This window comes from Candoia aspera, chromosome 1 (genome assembly GCF_035149785.1).
Source record: "Candoia aspera isolate rCanAsp1 chromosome 1, rCanAsp1.hap2, whole genome shotgun sequence".
Classification (NCBI taxonomy): domain Eukaryota; kingdom Metazoa; phylum Chordata; class Lepidosauria; order Squamata; family Boidae; genus Candoia; species Candoia aspera.
Genome location: NC_086153.1, coordinates 314,569,119 through 314,593,353, shown reverse-complemented (window position 1 = coordinate 314,593,353; position 24,235 = coordinate 314,569,119). Strand labels below are relative to the sequence as shown.

General features: G+C 39.5%; 1 protein-coding gene across 1 annotated transcript in view; it reads right to left on the bottom strand.

The window, feature by feature from the left end:
- Positions 1–24,235, bottom strand: part of TDRD9 (tudor domain containing 9) — a 94,821-nt gene that overhangs the window by 42,151 nt on the left and 28,435 nt on the right. The window contains exons 5-14 of the mRNA XM_063290390.1: positions 22,157–22,248; positions 20,809–21,030; positions 19,430–19,552; positions 18,098–18,178; positions 15,808–15,975; positions 8,949–9,052; positions 4,837–4,892; positions 2,549–2,603; positions 1,317–1,401; positions 784–841 (exon numbers count right to left, since the gene is read on the bottom strand). Coding sequence (XP_063146460.1) covers positions 784–841; positions 1,317–1,401; positions 2,549–2,603; positions 4,837–4,892; positions 8,949–9,052; positions 15,808–15,975; positions 18,098–18,178; positions 19,430–19,552; positions 20,809–21,030; positions 22,157–22,248 — 1,044 coding nt within the window. The remainder of the gene's footprint in view (positions 1–783; positions 842–1,316; positions 1,402–2,548; positions 2,604–4,836; positions 4,893–8,948; positions 9,053–15,807; positions 15,976–18,097; positions 18,179–19,429; positions 19,553–20,808; positions 21,031–22,156; positions 22,249–24,235) is intronic.

The window sequence follows — 24,235 nt, the reverse complement described above, 5'->3', positions numbered from 1 at the left end:
CTAATTAAATCCAAAGAGCTACTGACAATGGTCATAAATGAGTATCATTTAATATTTATTTATTTATCAAATTTATATAGCTGCCCATCTCACAAGCGACTTTGGGCAAAATTAAAAAACAGTTAATAAATATTAAACAATTATTATTGAAAATATTTTTTAAAACTATAAAAACAAGACTAAAAAGAAGGAGTATCAGGAGAAGAGATGTAATTAATATTGGAGCCACCTTAGTAATTCACCAGTCCCCTGGGTTCCCCGGGTCTGATGGCACAACCAGGTTTTGAGGGACCTTTGGAAGGTCAGAAGTGATGAAACTAGCCTCCCTTCAGGGGGAAGAATATTCCATAGAACTGGGGTTGTAGCAGAGAAGGCCCACCACCTAAGGCCCACCAAATGCAGCTCCCTAGTGGACAGGATCCACAGCATGCCTTCTCTGCTGGATCTGGTGGGATGTAATCTGGGAGAGGCGGTACCTCAGATAATAACACTTTCTCACCCTTCTTTTTGCACAAATGTAAGTTGGCTTTAACAGAATTTGATTTTTGCACAGAAAAGTGTTTTTGGAAACACTGCTGGGGGAGAAAGGGAGCAGGTTGTAGAAACTGCGCCATTCACTTTAAAACTAAAACAGCACTTTAAAACAGAAATAGCATTTTCAAAAGTTACTCCTATGCAAAGATTTCTAAACATTCTAATCACTGGCAAAGCCAGATTTGTAGAATAAAAGGATAACAAAATACACTCAAACTTGTTTTTCATAATATAGTAAGACATACCCACCATATTTGACATCTGGAACTGTTACAGAGCTCTCTGCTATGTTTGTAGACAGAAGGATCTACAAGGAGATTTTAAAATAAGAATTTAAAAAAACCTAATTGCTGATCTTATTTACAATAATTTTATGCAAACACAGACAGTGCTGTGTGTTTTTCTATTAATTTATACATTCTGCTTCTCCAAAACTAGATGGAATCCCAAATAAAAATAACAACTAATTTCTTATTTAAAGCATCTTATAAAAATATAGTATTTAAAATGTAAAATTATTACCATTTTGTACTTGGGGAAAAAGGATTAAAGATGTCAAATTTTCATGAATTTCACTGATGATCTGCCATTAATCAATCAATCAATCAATCAATCAATCAATCAATCAATCATCCCACCTCTTCCTTTTCTCCAGCAGTATTTTACTGTAAGCATTTTTTAAAGTCTTTCTAGCTAATGCAGCTAATGCTGCCTACCCTCCACCCTGCCCTCCACCTTCAAAATTAGAAATCACAGAACTAATTCACTAATTTAAAACTCACTTTTCGATAATCAGGAACCGGAGCCAAAAATATATTATTTTGTTCTTCCAATGTGACACTGGAGTGGAGTGGATATAATTGTAACCTAAGAAAATGCATTTGAGAAGCTGTAAAAGGGAACATGTAGGAAGATGCACATTTTCCCCATGACCCCCAAGATGGATCCAAAACATGTATTTGAAACAGATACTTTAGAAATGTATACACTGCAAATAAGACAGTATTTCAATCAGACCTGTTCCCTGTTTCAGTTATTTTTATCAATGATTTATGACTTAACATGTTGCGTGAACATAGCTAATTGTAGTTTATTTTTTAAAACATTGTTAGAAATGATAGGATCTCAATTTATTAACCTGGTCAATGAATGTGCTATTGTCTGATTCCAAAAAGGACAAAAGAGGACAAAAAGAACGCAATCATCTAGTGGAAGACAAAGGGCATGGAGCTAAAGAGAGAAGTATTTTTGTTCTCCAAACTGGCTTATTCTGGCCCTTCAATCCACCACTCTGAAAATTTCTTCCCCTCCTGTTTTCTTCTGTAAGTGAAAGAGGTTGTGCAGAAAAAGAAAAAGAGATGCCACTTGGAGAACTCCTGCAAAAGGTTTTCAGTTAGCTACAGGATGGGAAAAAAACCAAAAGGAGAAAAAGCAGGCAGGAAGAGCAAGAAATCTGTAACTCCTAACCATGTGGTGAGAGATGAAACAGATGCAAGTCTTCTGCAAACTAGTTGTGGGTTGCATTAATGGGGAGGGGGGATTGGCAAAACAAAGTTGATGTAGGAGTGGAGGCAATGGGGCTGCACACCCAGAGATTGTATAATGCACAATCCTTTAGTATTTCAAGACTTTGGCCCCTGCTCTATGCTGTCATGAGGCTCCTAATCAATAATCCTTAAAAGAAGGTGCTCCTTGACAGATAAAAGACCACATCATTAGCGTACGCCTCCATTCCCTGCATCCCACCTGGTGTAGCTGAGATGAGTCAACATACCAACAGCAGAGTATGCCTCTGCAGTGCTGTTCTTGTATCTCAAGCTCCTCCTCCTTTTTAAAGACTGCCTATACTTCCAGTGATGTTCTGTGCTACCACATCAAACTCGGCCTTCACCACTTGCTTCAGTCTTACCCCATTCATAGCACATTGTCACAGAAAAGACACCCAGCTTTGGCAAAACATCTTGTGACCCTTTCAGAAAGTCTGGCACTGTAAACAGAGAAGAATTTGTCTCACCTTCTGTGAACCATGTTTGTGAGAAGCTCATGCAAGTAATTTATTTCCGCCAAACCTAAAGAGTAGAAAATAATAGGTAATAGTGCTTGTTTCCTCTCAGTGAAAAAAGTAATGTAAAATAAATAAAAAGAATCATTTAGAAATTTATTCGGTTGAAAGTAGCTGTCTTAATAGCATCTCTCAGATGTCTCAATCAAGTGCTCAGATGATGGTTTAACATTCATTTTTGGCCATCATACTTATTAGGTTGTGTAATTATTAATTAATTAATAAGTAATTATTCTTAGTTGTTATAACAACAGAGCAAAGCCAAAAGCCAAGCAAAACACATGACTAAGACTGTTGTCTGAACATAACTAATTGTAATTAATTTAATAAACTAGGGTTAAATATGCGAACTAAGTCACAATGTTACTTGCATTTCATTCTCCAGTGTACCACTAAGACTGGTAGTAAACATATCACGAACTGTATATTCTCAAATTTATAATCCCTAAATGCAGAAGGCAGTCAGTAAGGACTAAAGACAGGCCCTTTCCTTAGCCAATCCACAAGCTTTATAGTACCTGCCAAAGGCTAGGACTGTGACTGTTGGAATCACTGCTTTCCCCCCAAAATGCACTCAACCTTTTTTGTTTTTTATCCGTTCAATCGTGTCCAATTCTTGGCAGCTGCCTGGACAAGTCCTTGCGGTTTTCTTGGCAGGCTTTTTCAGAAGTGGTTTACCATTGCCTCCTTCGTAGGACTGAAAGAAAGTGACTGGCCCAAGGTGACCCAGCTGGCTTTGTGCTTAAGGCCGGACTAGGACACACAGTCTCCTGGTTTCTAGCCTGGTGCCTTAACCACTACATCAAACTGCTACTCAACCTACAGTACTGTAAATCATCAGGCTAGGCTCCTAAACTAAGGCAAGTCTCCTCAATTCCAACCCATGAGTTTCCATCAGTGAGGGAGCACAGGGCATGCAAAATGTCCCTACCACCTTCAATCACTGGCATCTCCCATATGTTTCCCTTTAAAAATGGTTTGCCTAATAATGGACCCAGCTTTTTCAAACCGGTGAGTGCCCTCACCAATGGCCATCTGGAGGTAAATGCTTTACCAGAATACTGCCTGACACCCACTCCAGCCCCACCTTACTTCAGGGTATTCCCAATTATATTTATTTACACGTGGAAGTGAACACTTTCAAAACATGCAGTGGCCACATTCATTTTCATTTTCTAAAAAAACATTTATGGCATATTTGGGTCATTGTTGAAACTAAACATGGTATTAGAGGCTGGAGATTTTATAGCAGGCCAGCTTTCCATCCTTTTAATTGAGAAGTTTTTAAATGTAAAAATCAAGTGGAACAGAAAGCCTAACAGACACCAAGAGCATACTTTATGCCTCTTTAGTTGACATTAGAGATCCCAGATGGAGCAGGAGATGAGGAAGATTTACGTCTAAGTCCTTGGAAGTCTCTGCCAAGTTAGGTTAGACAACTGGCTTAGAATGTGGAATAATCTTACCTGTTACAACGCTGATTTCTAGAACGCGGGGGGGGGGGCTTCAGGTAGTCACTCATGCCCTGGCTACCTCATGGCTTGACTACTGCAATGCCTTCTACATGGTGCTGCCCTCGAAGACCACCCAGAATGCAGAGGTGTGGGCAGTGATATAACACCTCTGCTTCATGAGCTGCACTGGTTGCCACTTTGCTTGCAGGTGTGAGCCAAGGTGCTGGTCACTACCTGTACAGCCCTACACGGCACAGAGCCTGGTTACTTGAGGGACCACCTGTCTCCCATAGCATCTGCCTGGGCGATCCAATCTGGCAGGGTTGGCACACCCTGGGTTCCTTCACTTCAAGAATGCCATATATCAGGAATCTGGAAGCACACCTCCTCTGTAGCAGCGCCTACCCTCTGGAATGAGATTCCCCCCAAGATTCAAACAGCCCCCATCCTACTGATGTTTCGAAAGACCCTGAAGACATAGCTCTTTGCCCAGGCAAAGTGTGTGGCAAGTGTGACTGAAGCCCCCTTTTATTCTTTTTCTTTGTTCCCATCTGGTTTTGCTATATCTGCCATCTTTGTTCCTTTTTGCTTTGTTTCCTTGTTTTTAAACGGTTTCAACAATTTGTTAACTGCCCAGAGTCGCTGGGAGTCAGGTGGCATAAAAGTTTAATAAACAATGATAATAATAATTACTATTATTATTTGCAACAGACAAGGTGGACATTTTCTCCCTAGTTAGAAAACCAGTTATTACTGTATTAAAAGACAAACAAAACAAAACCTCACCTGGTAAAAATACTAGCACGCTGCCACGTTCTGACACAAACTCCAGACTACGATCCCTAGTATTAGAAACACAGTTTTTGTCTTAGTTAACATTAAAGCAGGTATTATTTCCTCGGAAGACCTACGGTACATATACACTTAAAGACTGACTAGCACAGTCCTTCTGGTATCATTCCGTTACCTCAATTTTTTCCAACCCAGGCAGCCTTCTGATGTGTGGACATCAACTCCCAGAAGTCCCTAGGCAGACTGCTGAGAATTCTGGGAATTGAGTTCTGGAAACTGCCATGGTTAGGAAATACCGGGTTAAATGGGTAAACAGATCTATCTGTTCACAAAGACTTACCTAAGCTAGGTTTGCGGTAAGTATGGAGAAAGATGCTAAAAGCAAATCATCCCTTTAGAACCTTGGCAGAGGAAAAAAAAATTCTTATGCCATATTTTATTTGAAATAAACTGGAGTTATGTAACAAGCTTTTACAAACATGAGCCTTTTCCTCTGCATCAGGGATGAGCAGCTTCGCCTAGATGATTCTTAAGTGTTTTCTAAGCTTGTTTTACTGCAGACTTTTCATTACCAGGCTAGGTAATATCAGTGCATGGGAGAATGGGGTTTGCTGGTTGTTGTCTGTTTGTTTATCTATATTTCAAATTTCGTCACCGCCCATCTCACTCAAAGAGTGACTCTGGGCAACTTACAATAATAGACTTGCCCTCCAGTCTTGGTTGGGATGTGGTTTTTTCCCCCCTTGATTATGGTATTGTTTCTTCCTCAGCTGTTGACCTGGTGGTTTTTCCTGCTTATCTAGGTAGTGGATGCTCAGGAGAGTGTGTCCTGGGCTGTTTGTTTTCTTCCCTGACTTTTGATTACAACTTTTAAATGGAATGGAGATGGTGTTTATCTGTCTGTTGATGGCTGATCTATCAGAATGCCAAGATTCTAGAATTTTCTATATTGCCACATATAATCCAAAATTGATTTGTCTTAGTATAGTTTCCCTGTATCAAAGAGAAAGTTTTAAGTGTTGGGGTTAATGGAAGCTGTTTTAAAAAGTATTTTATTTTGATGGCTTAAAGTAAGTCAGAGATCCAACAGAGGGAGGTGGATGGTGCAGGGAAGCCTTGTAGTATTTATTTGAAAAAGATCTTGCATTTTCATGACATGAAGTAATTATCTGTTCATGATTTTTTTCACCATTTATTTTTTCATGGCAGTGCAATATATCCAATGAGGTTTAAGAAAAAGACAGTACCAAACGTGTCTTTTTTAAAAAACTATATTTGATAACAAATCTTAGAAACAAAATCTCAACAGAATAAAATTCCAAGTAAAAAACAGTTCTGATTAAAAATATATTATAGTTCACATTTCTGCACTTTCTGAATGCTAAGCTACAAAATGCTTCAACTAAATTAAACTGCTTTAATCTATTCTGCACTCTGAACATGGACTTTAAGTATCACAGCCAGATAAACTGAACAAAATCAATTACAGCTGTTTCCTTCCAATGTCCCTTCAAGCATTTCATTTGTCTACAAAATGCAATCATTTTATACATCAGACAAACATCCAGACCTTGCCCTGCAGCTAAGAAAGGACATCTTCATCCAACACTGCTTCGTGACTCACTCATACATAGTTATCACTGAGAATATTTGGGGTATGTTTTAAGAAACAATAACATGTAAACACTGATTAATCTGAGCTGAATTCTGCGTAACTCTGAAAAAAAAGAATAGGAAAAAAAGAGAAAAAAATCAAATATTGGGACATCCCTTGGCAATGTTTTCACCAAAAGCTCCTGAATATTTTAATTAGAGTTGACAATGTCTCATTTCAGCATAGTAATAATATATAATTATGCCAGAATCATGATGGGGAGAGACAAATATGCTATCCCTTTATCCCTATAAACTTTATTATCAGCAAGGGAAGAAAAAGAGATACTCAAAAAATCAGTAAATGATCCCAAAACAGAATTATCTACAACTTCCACAATGGTATCACAAAGCCCAAGTGGTACTGATGATGCATTCATGATCTTGCATTCTGCCTGCATGAGACAGCCAATAAACACAACGTCAACAAGGACATTTCCCCATCAGAAACTCTCGTATTGCAACACAAAATTAAACCAGAGAATTCCTTCATACAGGTAGCAATGACCTAATCTGCACCAGTCTCCAGGTATCACTAAAGACAGGGCATGTTGCCTTTTAAGTAGCACAAAATTTGTCTTTGTTTAAAATAATTAAAAAGCATAACATGTGAGATAAATCTCCAATAGGTGCCATCACCTATTGTGAAAAGTTTGCCTCCTTACTACCTTATATAACTAACCCATCAAGAAAGTGAGGTACAATCTGGACTTCCTGTGGGAATGGCAGATTGAGCAGTACTGATTCTTTAAGCAGCGCCAGCAGCACAGCATTTTCTGGGTGTGGGCTGGGTCCCTGCAGAATTCAGCCTGAAGAATTCACCAGAGGTAAGGAGAATCCAGGAAATCATCCCTTTTGTTCTCCGGACAGCATTTTCTTGCGGAGGGGTGTGTGTGTGTGTGTGTCACGGAACGGAACGGAGTCTCTGCGATCAACCTGTGATTGAGAATGCTGAGAGGTGTGGAAGTCATCAAGTTCAGAGCTACACCGAAGCCGTAACACAGACACTAAATCTTGCCACCCCATTTCTAAAACACCAAGGGTTTTTTTGTTTGTTTGTTAGTTTATCTGTTACCGAAGAGAGGTCTTTTGCAACAAAGAAATGCGAGCCTCTTGATGATTTTCATTATTTTTGGAATTTATTAATTTGGAAAGTTGGCTTTTTTAATATTTAAATTGTAATACTGGGATTTAAAGAATTTTGCTTTTTTGTTGCCATTTTCTTAATGTTTTGAAGATTATAGAAGATTTATCTACTTCATTGAATCTGCGGAGTTGAATTTTGAGCTATCTGCCTCTGCTTTCCTGTGAGAACGGCTCTTCTTTACATCTTTTTCCCCCTGATAACACACTGTGGAAAGACATGGAAGAAATGAAAGCGATCTTTAAAGAACTCTGCCTTGACGTCACCCAAGCCCTGGATTGTCTCCTAGAACTTATGGAGTCTAAAGCTTACCAACAACTTGAAAAAGAAGAGTGAAAACTACTTTGAGAGTAGTGCTCCTTCTTTAAAGAAGAAAATGAGGATTAACATTTCCAAATCAAAAAGTGAAGGGAGAAAAATTGGACTGTGGAGAGCTAACTTTGATTCTGAAGAAGGAAGAGTTTTGGGCACAAAGGGAGAGATTAAGATTGGCTGTGTTCCTGGAAAATCGAGACCAAGAATCAAAGCTGGCTTTTGAATTTGAGACTTGTAAGGGAAAGGCTGTGTAATACTGAGATATGTAAATGCCTTAGTTTATTTTGAAGTGGGATAATTATTTAACTGTGTTTATCAAGATGATCTCTTAAAGGTTTAGAATGATGTTTTTGCTTTGTAGATAATGATTTTAAAGGCTCTGATGGATCCTTTTGTTTTTCTTGGGTTTTTTTTCTTGTTCAATAATATTAACCAAATATAGACAATCTTAGTAGGCAGAAAGGAGTAAAATTTTAGTGAAGTAGGATAACATTTGATTATTTGCTTATTAGGTGAATAATTATGTTATAAAAGGTTTTTTTTATTTTTTTAAGACAGAGACACAGTTTGTTTTAGAGAAGAATGTTATATAGAGATGGAAATGCTTTATAAAAATAAAGTTTATCTTAGTTTAAATTAGAGTAAGAGATTGATACTGAATTATGTCTATCTTTGTTGTAGTAAGTCAGAAGTCACCATGTAATAGTCTTCTTTGTATTTTTGCACATTTTTAGTTTTCTTTTTTTTCTTGTAGTATTCTTTGTTTCATTCTTTTTAGTTTTTATGTATTTTATGTATATGTTGAAAAAATTAATAAAGCTTTAAAAAAAGAAATTAAGGTACAATCTTTCTTCTTGACATCTAATAACAATACATTAAAACAAATTCAAGGGATACATCCGTCAACTCCTTGGCAAGGGTTCTAGAACATTCCCAGGTTTGTTGGATAGAAGCAGACCTCTTCACAGAAACTACGCAGAAGATAATACCTTACCCATTTTCCTTTGTCTCCAGCTCATCAAACCACTGTATCAGAGCAACCGCAGCTTTGTACATCTCTGGGTGTATCAGTGGCTCCTCAATAATTTGAGTAGGAATCTAGGGAGAAAAGAGAGGTGAGTTAAAGCCGTCACTGGTATTCTTGCTCTACACACAGGCCACTCCTCCACTGTAGGCAATGGAACACAATGCAGGATCTGGTCCCTCAGCAAAGAGATTTTAAACCCACTGTAGATGAAAAGGCCAGTCTTTAAATAAGATATAAAATCAAGAGTCCTCCCTTGCAATTAATTCCTAGCAGCTTCAATCGTTGATTCTGGATAGATAACCATTAAACAGTAAGAGATTAACATGACTAGCAGCACCTGAAGACAGAGAAGCTTATGTAAAAACTTGCCTGGCATTAGCTGACCAAAACCAGTTTCTACAAAAGCTGTCTATGACTAGGTTCACACTGTGTTTCTCAAGACTTTCAAGGAAGCTCTCTTAACTTTAGGGGGGAAAAGGTTCAAAATAATGACTGGGTTAATAACTCATCATGCTAAGTCATGATATGGTTTGTTTGGTTTCAGTTAAGTGCCGTATATGAATCTGATCAGTATGATTTGTAAAACATACTTTATAGCTTAGTGATGTGTGAACCCAACCCATTCTTGTTTAATAAATCATAACGAAACATACCATGCCCAGTACAATGTACAAAGCCAGCTACTATAGGCTGCTGAATCAAAGCCCTTGTTCATAGTTCTCCCCTCTCCATCCAAAAGGGAAAGGTTTACATAGTGTTTAATCTTGGCAAGCAGCTCTATTGCTGAAAAACTAGACAGACAACCAAATGTGACATAATATTCCTAAGTGCAAGTATCCCAGGGCAAATATTAAATACCACATAAAACTCAACAGGTAAGAAAGAATTAATCCATTGCAATCTACCCGAAGAGAAAATTATTTTTAATCTTCTTGACCTACAGTACTAGCTTGTTGTGGTAAATTACAGACAACTCCTACTTTAGCTACTTGTCCATCCATTCCAAGTTTTTAAGCAAGCAGTTTAAAAAAAGCAACCTTACTATAACGCTAATTATAACTTGTCATTTCATAATACGTTAACATAGCAACTTCTTCTTCAGCAAAGGATCGTTACCTTGCTGTGGTGCTGGAGCTTGAGCACCTCAATGATGCCATGAGCTAAACCGTGAAGGGCCACCCAAGACGGGAAGGTCATGACAGAGAGGTCAGATTAAATGCAATCCCTGGGGAAGGTAATGGCAACCCACCCCAGTATTCTTGCCGTGAAAACTAAACGGATCAGTACAACCAGAGATATGTCGGTATACCATCGGAAGATGAGACCCCCAGGTCGGAAGATGGTCAAAATGCTACTGGGGAGGAACAGAGGAGTTGTTCAACCAGCCCCAGACGTGATGACGCAGCTAGCTCAAAGCCAAAAGGACGGCTAGCGGCCGACGGTGCTGGCAGTGAACAGCGAATCCGATGTTCTAAGAATCAACACACCATTGGAACCTGGAATGTAAGATCTATGAGCCAGGGCAAATTGGATGTGGTTATTGGTGAGATGTCAAGATTAAAGATAGACATTTTGGGCGTCAGTGAACTGAAATGGACTGCAATGGGCCACTTCACATCAAATGACCACCAGATCTACTACTGTGGACAAGAGGACCACAGACGAAATGGAGTAGCCTTCATAATTAATCGTAAAGTGGCTAAAGCAGTGCTTGGATACAATCCAAAAAACGATAGAATGATCTCAATTCAAATTCAGGGCAAGCCATCTAACATCACAGTGATCCAAATATACGCCCCAACCACAGATGCTGAAGAAGCTGAAGTAGAGCAGTTCTATGAGGATCTGCAGCACCTACTGGACAACACGCCTAAAAGAGATGTTATTTTCATCATGGGAGACTGGAATGCTAAGGTGGGCAGTCAAATGACACCTGGAATTACAGGTAAGCATGGCCTGGGAGAACAAAACGAAGCAGGACATAGGCTGATAGAATTTTGCCAAGACAACTCACTCTGCATAACAAACACTCTCTTCCAACAACCTAAGAGATGGCTTTATACATGGACTTCACCAGATGGACAACACCGAAATCAGATTGACTACATCCTTTGCAGCCAAAGGTGGCGGACATCTATACAGTCGGTAAAAACAAGACCTGGAGCTGACTGTAGTTCAGATCACGAACTTCTTACTGCACAATTTAGGATCAGACTAAAGGGATTAGGGAAGACCCACAGATCAGCTAGATATGAGCTCGCTAATATTCCTAAGGAATATGCAGTGGAGGTGAAGAATAGATTTAAGGGACTGGACTTAGTAGATAGGGTCCCGGAAGAACTATGGACAGAAGTTCGCAGCATTGTTCAGGAGGCGGCAACAAAATACATCCCAAAGAAAGAGAAAACCAAGAAGGCAAAATGGCTGTCTGCTGAGACATTAGAAGTAGCCCAAGAAAGAAGGAAAGCAAAAGGCAACAGTGATAGGGGGAGATATGCCCAATGAAATGCAAAATTCCAGAGGTTAGCCAGAAGAGATAAGGAATTATTTTTCAACAAGCAGTGCGCAGATGTGGAAGAAGACAATAGAATAGGAAGGACAAGAGACCTCTTCCAGAAAATTAGAACCATTGGAGGTAAATTCCAGGCAAAAATGGGTATGATCAAAAACAAAGATGGCAAGGACCTAACAGAAGAAGAAGAGATCAAGAAAAGGTGGCAAGAATATACAGAAGACCTGTATAGGAAGGATAACAATATCGGGGATAGCTTTGACGGTGTGGTCAGTGAGCTAGAGCCAGACATCCTGAAGAGTGAGGTTGAATGGGCCTTAAGAAGCATTGCTAATAACAAGGCAGCAGGAGACGACGGCATCCCAACTGAACTATTCAAAATCTTGCAAGATGATGCTGTCAAGGTAATGCATGCTATATGCCAGCAAATTTGGAAAACACAGGAATGGCCATCAGACTGGAAAAAATCAACTTATATCCCCATACCAAAAAAGGGAAACACTAAAGAATGTTCAAACTATTGAACAGTGGCACTCATTTCACATGCCAGTAAGGTAATGCTCAAGATCCTGCAAAGTAGACTTCAGCAATTCATGGAGTGAGAATTGCCAGATGTACAAGCTGGGTTTAGAAAAGGCAGAGGAACTAGGGACCAAATTGCCAATATCCGATGGATAATGGAAAAGGCCAGGGAGTTTCAGAAAAACACCTATCTCTGTTTTACTGACTATTCTTTGACTGTGTGGACCATAACAAATTGTGGCAAGTTCTTAGTGGTATGGGGATACCAAGTCATCTTGTATGCCTCCTGAAGAATCTGTATAACGACCAAGTCGCAACAGTAAGAACAGACCACGGAACAACGGACTGGTTTAAGATTGGGAAAGGAGTACGGCAGGGTTGTATACTCTCACCCTACCTATTCAACTTGTACGCAGAACACATCATGCGACATGCTGAGCTTGAGGAATCCAAGGCTGGAGTTAAAATCGCTGGAAGAAACATGAACAATCTCAGATATGCAGATGATACCACTTTGATGGCTGAAAGTGAAGAGGAACTGAGGAGCCTTATGATGAAGGTGAAAGAAGGAAGTGCAAAAGCTGGCTTGCAGCTAAACCTCAAAAAAACCGAGATTATGGCAACCAGCTTGATTGATAACTGGCAAATAGAGAGAGAAAATGTAGAAGCAGTGAAAGACTTTGCATTTCTAGGTGCAAAGATTACTGCAGATGCTGACTGCAGTCAGGAAATCAGAAGAGGCTTAATCCTTGGGAGAAGAGCAATGACAAATCTCAATAAAATAGTTAAGAGCAGAGACATCACACTGACAACAAAGGTCCGCATAGTTAAAGCAATGGTGTTCCCCGTAGTAACATACGGCTGCGAGAGCTGGACCATAAGGAAGGCTGAGAGAAGGAAGATCGATGCTTTGGAACTGTGGTGTCGGGGGAAAATTCTGAGAGTGCCTTGGACTGCAAGAAGATCAAACCAGTCCATACTCCAGGATATAAAGCCAGACTGCTCACTTGAGGGAATGATATTAAAGGCCAAACTGAAATACTTTGGCCACATAATGAGAAGACAGGATACCCTGGAGAAGATGCTGATGCTAGGGAGAGTGGAAGGCAAAAGGAAGAGGGGCCGACCAAGGGCAAGGTAGATGGATGATATTCTAGAGGTGACAGACTCGTCCCTGGGGGAGCTGGGGGTGTGGACAACTGACTGGAAGCTCTGGCGTGGGCTGATCCATGAAGTCACGAAGAGTCGGAAGCGACTGAATGAATAAACAACAACAAGCAACTTCTTCCCAATTTATTTTTAATCAGAAATGTTTATTTATGCAATTTATCTACCACCTTAATCCTAGTGGGCTCTAGTTTGGAATATGAATTAAGTCATAATTAGTAAATATAGCACTATTAAATAATTAAAACTAAAACAACAAATATATGGGCACCCATGGCTCCACTGTCAATCCCCAAAAGCCTTCCAGAAAAGCCATTTTTTAATCAGTCTCTGAAAGGCCATGAGAGTAGCAGCCATCCTCACCTGAGGGACAGGCTGTTTCACAGAAGGGGAGATGCTACAGAATGCACCTATCATCAGGACCCCTCTTACCACATCTCCTGGTAGGTGGGGACCCTTAGCAGGCATTCCCTGGGTGTCTGCATGGAAAGGCAGAATTTATGCAAAAGAAAGTATTTTAAATATGACTTAAGTCACATTCCAAAGTACATCATAGCACCGACAAGATCATATCAAAAGAGAAAATCTCATGCAATATCATTTTACCAACTTATTTACCAACTAGAATTAGTGTGAATTCTGGACTTGATATGCAGAGAGCAGCAATCAACAGATTATTAGTTTCCAGTAATAATGATGCCTTAGATAGCAAATAACTTGAATGAGACAGAACACTGACCTGTTTTGATAGGAAATCAGAAAAAGATATGCAAAGAGTCAATAAAGGGTTTGGCTGAGGAGAGAGAAGAATAAGATGTTGCAACTCATTTATAAATATTTTCCCATCTGGAATATACTTTGGTAGCGGTAAAGGAGAGAGCAGAATAATTTCTATGGGCCTCATTATGTGATATGCTTTTGCAATGTTAAGGATTTTGCCTCAATGGATCAATGCATCAAATGGATTTATTTTGCATAAATAGACTGGTAGCTTTCTAAACCAGGTAAGGTAGTATGATCAAGGTGCTTTCATCTCTAGTAGGCTTGCTAAAAAACTGGTATGTACTTTTTGACTGGATATAGTTAAAAGATGTACGTCACTTTAAAGCTTGTTTTAGCTCTATTACACCATACCCCCAACACAACTTGCTTTGCGCTGTTCTTTTCACAATTATCAGGCTCGAGGCCCTGAACACATTCATATAATCATACAAAACAAAACTATCATCAGCTCCAGGTTTTCAGAGTTCATCCTGTTACAGTGTGACTTCATTTTTATTTATTTTTTAAAATTGCAATAACATCATTTAATCAAGCTGAAATGCAAGCCTTCTTTTCCAAGCAAATCTCCTTCTTTAAAACTGTACTGGAGTTGTCCTAATGTAAACAAACCACCATCTATAGCATCGTTGTTGTTCCCTGTTAAGCAAAGAAAAGGTTGCCACTAAGGAAACAGATCAGTGGGCGAAAAAGAAGAGAAAGACACCACAGCAAGATACAAAACATCATGAGGATTAAAGCCACATAACCAAAGAAGAAGCAAGCCAGGAACCCAGAACTCCTCCTCTCCCATTCACGAGGATGCCAGGGCTGGAAGATGGGGCCAGCTAATCTATCCTAGAGGCAACTGCACATTTGACAGATCTAACCCAATAGCAAAAGGTCATCCAGTGAATGTCCTGGTTATTTTTACAGTTGTCAACCCATCACCAGCAATCTTTAATAAATGTCAGATATTATAAAATCTTCCCTCCTGACACTGTCCATTGGAGCTGACACATCATTGACAAAACCCTATCAGACAGATTTTATTATTTTAAAGTTTCTTGAAAGACTACTCTCTCTGCCTAGAGCACAGAGCCAATCATCATCATCATCATCATCTCCAATTGCCTCCTCTAATTCCCAACACATAAGTTTGTAACTATTAATCAATTCTCTATTGTGATTCACTATTTAAACTGCATCATACTGGATGAACCCCTATAAGACAAAAAAAAAAAAATAGCCATTATGGTCTTAGCCAGACTATCTTGCTCAATGAATTCAGATTCTTTGATTTATATGGCCTATAAATCCTATAACTTATTCAACAAATCATGGTTGAAACAAGGCATGACATTTATCTATCCATCTATCTATCTAATTTATCCCCGCCCATCTCCTCCCATCGGGGGACTTTGGGCAGTTTACGACAATCGATTAAAACCATAACCATAAATACAGAGAGTAAAATACAGTAATAAATAATATAAATAGAGGTAAAAATAAAGAATCCAAGTGGTGAAGAATCTAAAACAGTCCAAATGTGGGAGGAGTGGTCTATAGCGACCATCCCCATGTAGATATATTCCCCTCTCCACCCCAAGCGAGACGGCAGAACCAGGTCTTCAGATTCCTCCGAAAGGCCAGGAGCAATGGGGCCAATCTCACCTCCAGGGGCAGCAAGTGTATGAACCCAGCCACTGACAATATGGAATCTCATCAGATTTAAAATCAGTATGATTTCAAAACTGATTGGGAAAAATCTCTACTTCAACCATCACTGTAAGATGGTTATTAACAATACTCCAAATATTTTAGATGCCCAATGACAGAGATAAACCAAAGTTGGTTATTCCTTACCTTAATATAACTAATGACAGGCTTCAGATCATCCAGGTAATATTCTTCAATCTCATGAGGCTTGCCTTCCACTTGAAATACATAAGCCGGACACAATTTGTTGCCAACTGGTATTGCAAAATAGTTGGCAAACTCTTGACAGTCAATAGTTGCAGACATCAGAATTACCTTAAAAAACAACAGCATACAAACACATTTTAGAAGTACAGAGCAGGGATCAGCAAATTTTGATTGCCCAGAACATGTTTTCCTCTTGGCCAGAAAGTTAGAATCATCACCATACGTCAAAAAATGTTGGGTTTACTTCTTGGAGTGGTCATAGGCATATATGGACATGTATGTTGGTGATTTCTGCTGCAGTGTGTGAACTACAACAATAAAAAAACAATCCAATGTGCCAATGGAATCATTTATAGAAATAATGTGATTTTGGTTTAATATACTGTAGAATAAGGGATTGATTATGGAAAATTGTTGTATATCCTTGCTGTTAAAAGTCAGAAGTCACCTCTTTTTGTAACTCTAAAAAAAAAAAAATTCTCGCGTTTTCACACTATTTTAGTTTTTTCTTTTTTCTTGTTCTTCATAGTTTTTTGTTTTTCTGTAGCATTTATCTTTGTCTGAAACTTAATAAAATTCTTATTAAAAAACAATAAAATATAATCCATCAGAACATAAGGAGGGCATTCTGCTTCCCAGGGGCCAACCAAATTCTTCTGAGAAGCTCACAAGCAGAACATGCATGCAAGAGCCTTCTGCTGCTGTTTTTCCTTCAATACATGGCATCACAGGAGGACTTCTGGGGAAGAAAGGGTGAACTGAAAACTAAAAATGGAGCCAAGGACAGTGGCAGAATGAAGAGCCAGCAAATAGACCGGACAAGGAAAGGGTTTGAAATCACCCGTAAGTGTCCCAGACAGTTCCTCCTTGTGAGGAGACTGCAAAACAGTGGTCTCCAGCAGGTTTTGAGCTCTGGGAGATGATGGAATAGCCATCTTGCTCAAACCACAGTCAGTACCTTTAAGGACAGGGGGTTCACATTCCTTTTCTAATCACTTTAGGAAATTGCTGTAAACTGCTTTTTAGCTATTAGGAACCTTTGGATCAACAAGTCTGAAAGCATCGGGTGAGTTTCCTTCAATCCTTAGTGAAAGATATCCAAGTTAAAGGACTTAAAAAACTTTTGGGGGGGGGGAATAAATAGCAAAAGGGTAATTAGAACTTTGATTTTGCAAAGTTACAAACAGACTAAGGGTCCAAATGGATTTGAAATAAGATTTTGGAATTAATTACACAACTTCTTTCCCGTGGAAAAATGCTGTTGTTTTGAATCCTTTAAAAAAAAAACACAGGGTGAGACTTTGAAGGTTGGACACTAGAGGGAACCAGAAGGAAATTACAATTGAAGAAGTATTGTTTTAAGTACAATAATAAAAGATAATGCAAACTAAAAAGAAAAAGAAAACTTGAAAGAATAAAAGGTGCAAGAAAGCAAACGAGAAAGATGAGAAAGAGAAAAGAAAAAAGACTAAAAAAGCGACTTCCCACCCTCATCAAGAGGTATGAACAACTTCACTATCTCTTCACCTCCTCTCAGTTAACGAATGTAAAACCCATCACATAACTCAACTCTAAACTCTAGGCAAATGCAATGAACGTCTTTTCTAATCCAGGTGTCAGCAAAAAGTCCAAACGGAGTCCTACAGTAACTACATTAGTTAACAAATATGAAACTCACCATTCCGTATCTCACCTTTTAACTGTAAGCGAGGGACACCCTGAACTTTCATGACTACCCCGTTATTAATGCAGGGGAAACAGCATCCACTTCCATGAAGCTCTCCAGCTGAGAACACAGTCCCCCCCACCCCGCCAATACAGAGATTGCTTCAGAATAAGCCTGGCTGTAACTCTTGGCTTTAACTGGGATGAATTCAGATACGATGCCCTTTTCAGCAGTTGGGGAACAAGTTGAGCATTAGTAGCAGGTAGTGGCGGAGAAAGGACTGAAAAAGAACTCATGTGTGAGAAGGATGAGTTGGCTTTATTTTAAGCTAAGGACTGTTTACTTTCTTCAATACAGGGCAATGTTGAAGCCATACATTTTAAGAATATGGTATTAGTATTCGTTGTGAATGAGAAAGGTAATAAAAGTATGTACATGATCAAAGGGAATAAGGACTTTCTACAAACAGCTGTCTGTATCCTATTGGTAAGTTAGGAACTTCTCCCATTGAGCTGTGGTAGGATGTCACTGTATTACTGAATAATACTGTAAGTTCTGAGTTACCTTCACAAATCGTGAATTTGTGCGAAGCAGTTTACGGATCACCAGCAGCAAGAAATCCATCTCTTCTGTACGCTCATGTACCTAAAAGATGAGAGGGCTCAACTTGAAATGAGCTTACTATACATGCACATGGATCCTGAAATGAGCCACTAGAAAAGAGCGAGCTTTCAATATTTATATAAAATAGGAAGGTACACAGTGAATGAGCTTCAGTGAAATGTGGTTAATGACCTAAATGAGGGAGTTACAATTGAAAGAGCTAATTCAGATATGTATGTCCAGAGGTCTCTCACAGCTTTCAAAAGCCTTGAGTGTGCCCCTAAAAACTTCCAGCAGTGGATATCAAATTTCAATTTTGAATTTTTGGGAGGAGATATAGAATACATGATTGAAGAGTAAATGTATCAACTATATTGTAATAAATATTAATGTAATGTAATTCTAACTAAATCAAACATAGTTTTTTTCCTGGCTATGCCCTCTTCTTTTCAGAGTACAGCTTATAGCATGCCACTCAAAGACTGTGCAGTCCTCTGCTCCTGAGGTAAATCATTTCCTCCTGAGCTAACTTACTCATATCCAAACTTAATTGGTCCTATATATTCCAATGATAACTGTGTTGAAATGCTAGATCCAGTCATTGTGAGTAACAGCGATAAAGGCCAAGAAAGCACAGACCTGTGGCACTTAACTCATGGTCCTCCAGTCCTTCTGAGCTAAAACAAGCAATTTAGTTTTGCAAACACTTTAGTTTTCGTTCCTTCCTTCCGATTTGTCTGTTATTCTATGCAAAATTCTTAATAAATATTAATTTAAAAAATAAACCTAATAGGCTTAATCTGATGGAACAGGGCACTCCAAACACTGTCAGGGTGCTGGATCTAGCCAGCAGTGAAATTTAGCATTGTAATCACTTCAGGATATTTTGGAAAAGTCAAAACAGCTAGACTCAGCTGCCCAACTGGAGTGCTAAACCGGGATTATTATTTTTTAAAAAATATAATCATTGGGTTCAGAGCAATTATAAACCATGCACCTTGGGAACTGCCCAGGGATGTCAGAGATTTTAACTCACCTTGAGAAAATTAAAAGGTAAGGCCCGTGTATATTCCAAAGAGATGGGAACTTATTCCTAATGCATTAATGCGTTTACTGTTTAAGCACAAGCTATGTATATCATTAACAGAGCTCTCATGAAGGTTTCCATAGTAATTATCTGTGATGAAAACAGTTTTACAATGTAATTTTACATATGTCTAATCCAAAGTAAACAGAAATATTCAAGATAAACAGGCCAGCTCTAATGTGATATTCTACCTTCCCCCAACTTACTTCATCTATGAAGATATGGGTGAATTCCAAAAGACTTTTGGCTCCAACTACTTTCTGAAGGAGGACACCAGTTGTCATATAAATCAGCCTTGTGTCATTTGTTGCAACTTTTTCTAAACCAACCTAAAATATTGGAAAGAGACATCACATGTTGGATTTACTTACAAATCACTGTGAAAACTTTTAAGCATCTGTGATAAGCTCATCACTACATCCTAAAGTATTAAACAGGAACCCCAAATTTACTCAAAAGAACAGCATGGGTCGCGGCACGTACTGCAATCCCACGTGCCCAAATAATCCCAAGGTCTTTACACACACAGACACAGTTGAGAATAAATAAAAGCATATGAAAACTTATCATGTGATACAGTTTTCTAAAGATTTTTAAAATTACTCCAGAACATTAATGTTGCATTGCCACTCATTTGCAGTTGAAATTATCCATGTTTAAGTTGCTACCACTACGTGTCTTTAAGTTTGTACCTGCATTCCAATTACTTGTACATGGTTTGTGCTCACGTACTGCAGTGTCATAAAGACCAAGACATTTTGGTGCTTGAGGTAGAAAATGCAAACAGAATCCTGCCCCACTATCAATTTCTCAAAGGAGGCCATATCACTTTGCTTAAGAGTAGAGAGTACTCTATTTTGCAGCCAATAATTCTTCAGTGACAACAAGGGACCACTTTTTGTTCAAAATATGGAAGTTCATGCAAGACAAATTTATTCCTCCTAAAAAAGACCTGGTAGAGATGATGCTCTGTGTAATGCATTGATAAAACACTTCTGGAACAGAAGCATTTTAAATGTCTGATTAAAGACAAATTCAGAAAAAGCTATACAAACATCTTTACAAAGAAAATTCAGAAATCTGAACTCCGTCACCAAACTGACAGATCTTAATGGTGGACTACATAAAATCTCTTTGAGCCAAGGTAAGGACATACCAGTGGAAGGAATCCAAGGAGACCTCAACCACAGGCTCACACCAGAATACCAAAGGAATGGATCCATTGGTGGTGGTTGAATTGACAAAAGGAGAATACTTATAGACTGAATTTATCATCCCTCCTTCCGTGTCAAGATCCGCTTCCAAGGATTGATAACTGTTTTGACCAAATGTGGACATAAACGGGCTATTGGTAGAAAGATGGGAAAGCAGACTCCTGTTCCACTTATGCAGTGTTGTATTTCAACCACTGTCTTTTTTAGAAAGCTAGATTTCTAATTTTAGTACACCCAGAAGCTATGTAAGAATTAAATGAACTGTCTCTTACAGCACACAGACTGAATTTTAAAAGGAGAGGGGAAGCAAAACATGGGTGTGATTTCCATTTCAGTGACATCATGTGATGCTGAGTAATGCACTGCTCTACCTGGTAGCCCACGAGTTCACCCAAAGGCCATGACCTTTGCTTGCTTATCCACCTTGCAATGCTGCTGGCACCGATTTTCCTAGGCTGTGTAACGACGACGTTACAATAAACAGAGTGCTGTGCACAGTGATCTAAAACATACTGTGGAAGTTGTGTGCTTTTGCCACTACCAGTAGATCCACGTACAATTAACACTGAGTTGTTTTCTATCAATGAAATTATCTGAAATTAAAAAGAAAAAGATTGTATTAAAAGGATCAGAGACCCAAATCTTAAAATATTTTCCAGTTCTGTCTTCTTTGTTACACCTTACCACTTTCTTTCATTCTTCAAAATTCCAAAATTCTCTTTTCTATATTCTCAGTAGAAAATCCTTGCTGGTGCACATTTACAGTTTCCACACCGCTGTGTCTCATTTTTAGCCCTTATTTCACTATCCATGATTCTTATTCCTCCACTTCCAACATCTTTGGTTGCCGCCCCCCCCCCATTATTATTTTAAATGACCATTCCTCTTCCTTTGCTGACCTAGCTGCTAGGAATTCTCCTCTGGAACATCTACATCAAGAGCAAATCTCCAGATATTATTAAATTCCAATTCCATGTTAAATAACACACACTTCTTTTTAAGCCATATTCCATAAAATCTTTTTATATGTGAATTTCCTTTTGTTTTCCAGTTTTTTTAACTAACTACTTTAGTTCACATGTATTTAATTTATGAAGCATCCTATAAATTGCTGAAGAGTACAATCAGCAGAAGATTTCTTACCGTATTGTTAAATTCATTTTCCATTAAAACAAGCATATATACAAAAAAAGAGCATAATGTACGGAAGAGTTGTATATTCAATTCAGATGCCTGGCAAGTGCAAGACAACAGCTTTGCTGCCTTATTGCAAGGACTGCAGATCTTTTTCCACAGTAACTCCCATGTTTCTGAATAATTCCACTGAGACATTATTGAAGTATGAATGACTGTAGCAACACCATCCAAACCCAAGATAGGATTACAACTGGCACATCAACATTGCTGAAGAAAAGGACTTCAGGCCACAAACATCTCTTGAATTTACAAAGTAAGTAGCATATTTAGCAGCACGGCTATGCACTTGTTACCTTGAGAGACAGTGAATTTCCCATTCAGAATAGGGTGAACAACAAACCCAGTTAACCCAATATAAACTTACATATACAGAGACAAGCTTGAAAGACTGAAAAATAAAGTTAACTCAGCATCACAAAAACCATTAATGGACAAAACAAAGAAAAGTATGGGCATGGGGCAGGGAGGAAGGAAGACATGACAGTTGTAACTTAAACTATGATTTAAAAGTAAGTAGGTAACCTCTTCCTTGTATCCTGAGATGGGCAAATCAGGGTATTTGTAATTGCCATCTGGTATGCAAGTCACAAGAGTAGAGTCATGGTGAGGTGTTCCTGGAGACACAAATGAAGAGATCAGAAATGCATTTGCTGCATGGCTGCCTGTTTTCTAATTCTAAGAAAAGATGAAACAACCTGCTTCAGGCAGGCATCATGAAAAGGGATGAAAAGAAATGAAAGCAAACAGTGGTATCTCAGTAACCTAGCAAGTCAAGTCTGGTCAATCAAAATTCATGGATACTGGCTCTAACTGGAAATTCCTGGTCATTCATATGCACCACATTTTGCTGTTTCTTTCAAGCACCTGAAATTATGAATTTAGAGAGGTAACAGATGACCTAGTTTATACAACATATTAAGCTGTAATGTGATTTATCTGCTTTATTCTTAATGTGGTGTGTGGACTCAGTGATTGTGGTTAATAAATTATTATTATCTTCTAAGAATAAGACAGTACAAAGAACAAATAAAAGAATCCAATCTTTGACTTGTGTTGTTTGGAAATTTAATTATTATGATTATGATTATTTGTATGGTGCCCAATCATTCAGGATTCCAGCAGCTTACAATATAAAATACAATAAAATGTCCATAGTAAAGGAAAATAACATCCACAGTAACAAAAATGAATTAATAACTCACAAACCCTAGTAACACCAAAGCCTCAGAAGAACTCATAAAAGCCAATCAGAGTGCTAGCTGTACAAAACAAAAACTTAATAATGATGGCAAACAAACATATCCTCAAAGCCCTCTGGATGAGTTCAGCCTTCACTAGCCTCCAGAAGACCATAACTAGCGACCCCAGCATAGTAGATTGGCCCCAGCATGAGGTGGTGGTCCGATTCAACCCTTGGCATAGCAGGCAGGCCCCACGCATCGCGAGTAAGCCCTGGCGAATTCCTGGGTGGAAGATCAACCCCAATGCAGGGACGGGCCCCTGGGGAATCCCGGCGCAATAGACAGGCCTGGCGTAGCAGGGAAGTGAGTTCCGGAGGTGGTGGCAGATCTGCAGACCACTGTTGGAGACGAGGGAAGTCTGTCTGGCCAGGCACCCCCTGGGGGTGCTGCTTAGGATCCTTTGGACAGCTGGTTTTATGGAGGGACTTCTTGAGATCTCTAGTCCTCCATACCAGCGACAACGCTGTGGGGAGGCGGGATTGTTGGAGGCCTTTGACTCTTAGACTGGAGATTTTTGGAGTAGCTGGACGCTGTAGGACATGAGACCTGAATTACAGCTTGGCTTGGCTATCCCCTCCCAATCCTCCTAATTCTTTCAATAGTTAGATCCGGCAAGGATTAATAGGGTCCCTCCAATGTGAATGCTGAATCCCCCCATGTGTGAGAGATGAGGGGGAGTCCAGGTGTGAATGCAGTGTGTTAGAGAACTCACCCCAAGTGTGAGACGGGGTGGGGGGTAGCGGATGTGATGCCCCCCGTTGTCCAGTGAGAGAAGCGCAGGGGGCATAGTGAGTCTATGGGTGGTGGTTGGGCCTACCAGCGCCGAGAGCTAGAGCTGGTGCACTGGGGGCCCACCATCCCCTTGAGGTTGTTGTTATGTGTGCATGGTTGTGTGAAAGGATGGAGGGATTCCTATTTCAAACCAGGAACTTTAGAGGTTCAGGATTGGAGGCAACTGGACTGGAAGATCCTGGGGAAGGTAGGGCGGGACACTTTATCGAGGTGGTGACAGGCAGGGGATGTTATGATGGAAGCCGGAGGGTGAATCATCATAGAGGAAGATGCCCCAGGTGTTTGTTACCTGTAGTGTGTTCCGACCCTCTGCACTTAAACCTAGGCCCTGGACAGCAGTCCTTTGGGGGCCCTGGCCTCTGGCTGCTGCTTCTTAACGCCAGGTCAGATAACAACAAGGCCCCCCTCATATGTGACCTGATCATGGAGGAGGGGGCAGACCTGGCGTGTATTACCGAAACCTGGCTGGGCCCTGAAGGAGTGGTGGCTTTGTCAGAGATGTGCCTGGTCAGGTTTTGGGTGTGGCACCAGCCAAGATGCCAGAGCAGGGGGGAGGGGTGGCAGTCGT